This window comes from Sprattus sprattus, assembly GCF_963457725.1.
Source record: "Sprattus sprattus genome assembly, chromosome: 7".
Lineage (NCBI taxonomy): Eukaryota > Metazoa > Chordata > Actinopteri > Clupeiformes > Clupeidae > Sprattus > Sprattus sprattus.
In genome coordinates this window covers 4,102,120-4,106,935 of record NC_137926.1, presented here as the reverse complement: position 1 = coordinate 4,106,935, position 4,816 = coordinate 4,102,120, and the positions used below count along the sequence as shown (strand labels likewise).

Sequence of the window (4,816 nt, the reverse complement as noted above, 5' to 3'; positions counted from 1 at the left end):
GGCTCTGGCGTGAGTCTTGACCGGGTGCCCCGCTCCGCTCTGTGTGTGTGTGTGTGTGTGTGTGTGTGTGTGTGTGTGCGGTGACCGCCAGCAGTCTCTGGAGGGAGGCTTGACCGGGTGCCAATAGCGAGAGGGTTCAAACGAGTCCAGAGAGTAGAGGAGAGTACGTAAATAAACAAATACACAAATAAATAAATAAATAAATGAGCGCTTTTTTCAAATGTCAGATGAGGTGGAAATTATGCAAACCATGCCCCTAAATGGATATTTCTGGGAATATGCAAAAACAGTACATTTCCAAAAAAGAGGAAAATGTCAAACTATTTTGGGGAACATTATCAATCTCGTCCTGTGTCTCGACGTTCTTACACAGAGTGACAGTTCCGCTTTGTGAAGAAGCGAGGTTTAATAAAACACGAGCCAAAGACAGTATTCACTGACAAAGATACACCACCCTGCAGTCAGTCAGAACCCTTTACTGTGCCATCATCTGCCTAGTTCTCACTGACAGCTTATCAAAATGGAGACACATTAACCCACTAATGTTATATTACGCAAACGGCAAAGAACGCCATCACTGACCAGTCTCTCAAAAATAAAGATCAAACTCCCTTGTGTTTGTCCAGCCTTTATTTGTCCATGTTGCCATGTGGAAATGAAGCATAAATTACATACAGTTTATATACAAGTTGGATGTGTGAAGGATTTAACGCCAACATTTGACCAACCACACAAACACAGATTGTTCTTCCAGTACAAAGACAGGCACGGGCCCCGTCTGTCAACAAGACCATCTGTAACAAATGTACAAACTTTTTTTTTTGTTTTGTTACAAAAAGGCAGCTGAATTGGCTAGGAGGGTATAAAATTACTGATAGATATAAATACAAGTAAAATGAACCAAGTGTGGCTCTAAAAAGAGTTGTCTTAGGTCCTGGTCTAGTGTGTGTGTGTGTGTGTGTGTGTGTGTGTGTGTGTGTGTGTGTGTGTGTGTGTGTGTGTGTGTGTGTGTGTGTGTGTGTGTGTGTGTGTGTGTGTGTGTGTGTGTGTGTGTGTGTGTGTGTGTGTGTGTGTGACCCCATTTGATCTGTGGCACATGTATAGTTTGGGCACCGAGTACTGGGGCTACCATGGGCAAAGACAGGGAAAGAGAGAGAGAGAGAGAGAGAGAGAGAGAGAGAGAGAGAGAGAGAGAGAGAGAGAGAGAGAGAGAGAGAGAGAAAAAGAGAGAGAGAGAGACAGAGAGAGACAGAGAGAGAGACAGAGAGAGAGAAAGAAAGAGAAAGACAGAGAGAGAGAAAGAGAGAGAGCGAGAGAGAGAGATACGGATAGAGAAAGAGAGAGAGAGAAAGAGAAAAAGAGAGAGCTACGGAGAGAATAAGGGAGAACAGGCACGACAGACGTTAAGGTGACATATAGGACATTTGGCGGAGAGACTTTTTTTTACATTCAGAGGTGTTGGCAATGCCCAATATATAGAGTAAATTCCTATACCCTATGGTGTACAATACTGTATATCAACAACTACATCCTGTCTAGTTCAATGAGATGCACAGCTTGTGGTTTTAATTAGTGATTGTGCAAACTAAGAGGTTAACCACAGTAAATGCAAACTGATTGCTTCTGCAAGCAAGACTACACGAAGAGCAAACAAATCGTCTGCTTTGGCATAGTAGCAGTGATGCGCAAGTCGAACCGTTGTTCGTTTGAAAAGATAAGGTGATATGGCAACAAATTTGAACTACACAAGATCTCTATTAAGGATTCCAAAGTGCAAGGGGTCTCTCATGAAAATCCTGAGAATCTATTCAAAGAAAACCCGAAACTGAAAAAAAATAACGTGATATAGAGAGTTAATGTGATTCCATTATATTAACACTGAACATCTGCGTTGTTACTTTTTGTAAGAACGAAAGAGAATTTAACTTTTCTTTTGGCTTTATGTGGTCTGTGGGCTCACAGGGAGGGAGTGACACACACACACACACACACACTACGTGAAGTAAAACAGCTACTATCACCCGGGTTAGAGATCGGGACACATCTACACATTTAAATCTGTACAAACTTTAAGGCTTTTTTTAAACTTTAAGTACAAACCAGCATCTCACCCCACACTGTGGCATCAGGACATATTAACAATTAGGGGAAAAACATCACATGATTTCCAGTTGTTCTACATACCAAGCAATGTGTTAACATCAACTAGTCAGTAGCATTGTGCAATACCTGCCTTAAGAGAGGGTGCATACAACCAGATTTCATGATAGAAACAGCAATCAAGAGTTGAATGTTAACTGTAGTTAGGCAATACAATTTCAGACAAGGAGAAAACACACTGGTCATAAATGTGATGCTGTCCTCTTGTGTGGATATGTGTCCGTAAACGCAGCTAAAGTTGGTATTCTACGGATACTCAGTCATTTTTTTCACAGTTCATCTGTTAAACCTCCTCCTCATCATTTCCATACTTTACATGGTGGCTCAAAGGAGCTGTGCATCCTCTTTGGCCCCCTGGGATTCCTTGGAGATCTGTAGTTATGTTTTTGTATGCGTATGTGATGGCTTCTGGGATTTGTAGTTTTTTTTTCCATTTTTTTTTTCATATTCTGCCAGTCTCCTGGTCCTTCTCCTCCAGGAGCTGGATGAGCTGGGTGAAGCTGTCCTTCACTGTGTCCATGTTGTCCACCGAGCCCCCCTCTAGCACCCAGCTCTTCCCTCGAGCAAGAGGCTCCAGCTCAAAGTACTTCTTTATCTGGGGGGGAGAAGAGGGAGAGGGGGAGAGGGGGGGAGAGAGAGAAAAAAGAAGGAGGGGAAAGAGAGGGAGAGGGGGAGAGAAAGAGAGGGAGAGAGAGAGAGAAAGAGAAACAGAAGGAGGGGAAAGAGAGGGAAAGGGGGAGAGAAAGAGAGGGAGAGGGGGAGGGAGAGAGAGAGAAAGAAAGAGAGGGAGAGGGGGGAAGGAAAGAGAAATAGAAGGAGGTGGAAGAAGAGGGAGAGGTGGGGAGAGAAAGAGAGGGAGAGGGGGGGAGAGAGGGGGAGAGAGAGAAAAAAGAAGGAGGGTAAAGAGAGGGAGAGGGGGAGAAAAAGAGAGGGAGAGAGAGGGAGAGGGGGAGAGAGAAAGAGAGGGAGAGAGAGAGAGAAAGAGAGGGAGGGGAGAGAGAGAAAGAGAGGGAGAGAGAGGGAGAGAGAGAAACAGAAGGAGGGGAAAGAGAGGGAGATGGGGGGAGAAAGAGAGGGAGGGGAGAGTGAGGGAGAGGGGGAGAGAGAAAGAGAGGGAGAGAGAGAGAGAAAGAGAGGGAGGGGAGAGAGAGAAAGAGAGGGAGAGAGAGGGAGAGAGAGATTAATAACAGTACACTGGGTGTGAACTAACAAACACGCTTGGTTCAAAGTGAATGAAGATGCAATAGAGCCCTCTGTCCAGGGTGACCCTGACTGTGAGAGCGAGCGCACAACACACACACACACACACACACACACACACACACACACACACACACACACACACACACACACACACACACACACACACACACACACACACACACACACACACACACACACACACACACACACACACACACACACCCACACACACACACACAACCTATCCACACACCACCGCTGCCTCCACCACACACACCACCGCTCCCTCCACTGCACTCTGATGCAACGGGCACGGCCAGGAGACGCCTGCCAACACGTTCCTCTGCCTCCCATCACCACCACAGGGAGAGCATGAAGGAGCCATGTGCACGGGGATCCACTGCAGGGACACACACTTCATATAGCAGAGGAGAGGAGAGGAGAGGAAGAGAGGAGGAGGAGGAGGAGGAGGAGGAGGAGGAGGAGGAGAGAGGAGAGGAGGAGAGTGGAGGAAAGAGTTGAAGAGGAGAGGAAGAGAGGAGGAGGAGGAGGAGAGAGGAGAGGAGGAAAGAGTTGGAAGTAGGAGAGGGAGAGGAGAGAAAGACACAGAGAGGAGGAGAGTGGAGGAAAGACAGAGAGGAGGAGAGTGGAGGAAAGAGGAGAGGAGAGAAAGACACAGAGAGAGGAGAGTGGAGGAAAGAGTTGGAGAGGAGAGGAGAGGTGAGGAGAGAAAGACACAGAGAGGAGGAGAGTGGAGGAAAGAGTTGGAGAGGAGAGGAGAGAAAGACACAGAGAGAGGAGAGGAGAGAAAGACACAGAGAGAGGAGAGTGGAGGAAAGAGTTGGAGAGGAGAGGAGAGAAAGACACAGAGAGGAGGAGGGTGGAGAGGGATGGGGAGGGATGGGGAGGGGGCGTTCTCGGGAGACAGATGTGCTAATCAGGATTACCAAAGATCAGTGTTGGCTCAGGCGTAGACACAAACTTGGACGGAAAAAATAAACAAATGTAGCAAATGTAGAGCAAGAGGACACCCTGTGTGTGTGTGTGTGTGTGTGTGTGTGGTCAGGGCAGGTCATGGCTTCCTCTCCCTTGTTCCCAAGAACACACACATAAACACGGTGTGAGCCAGAGTGGATCACTAACGCGAGGCGGAGATGGACTGACAGACGGACTGCGGAGTGGAGTTCAGGAATGCTGGGAACGCCGCGGCTGGGAACGCCAGGGAATGGTGGTTGGGAAGTAACGCAGGTATCCTTCAAACTCCAGATGTCTGGGAACCCTAGGGGGCTTGAGGGGTGGTCATGTGGTGATATTGAGTGTGGTTTGTGTGTGTGTGTGTGTGTGTGTGTGTGTGTGTGTGTGTGTGTGAGAGTGTGGGGTGTGTGTGTGTGGTTGTGTGTGTGTGTGTGTGAGTGAGTGTATGTGTGTGTGTGCATGTGTGTGTGTGTGTGTG

The 4,816-nt window shown here is 47.4% G+C and overlaps 1 protein-coding gene across 1 annotated transcript in view; it reads right to left on the bottom strand.

Annotated features, from left to right (window-relative positions):
- Nucleotides 1-1,067: 1,067 nt before the first annotated feature.
- The window catches only part of arl15b (ADP-ribosylation factor-like 15b), a 63,810-nt gene continuing 60,061 nt past the window's right edge, over nt 1,068-4,816 (bottom strand). The window contains exon 5 of the mRNA XM_080841995.1: nt 1,068-2,755. Within this exon, the coding sequence (XP_080698121.1) occupies nt 2,603-2,755 (153 nt within the window). The 3' untranslated portion in view covers nt 1,068-2,602. The remainder of the gene's footprint in view (nt 2,756-4,816) is intronic.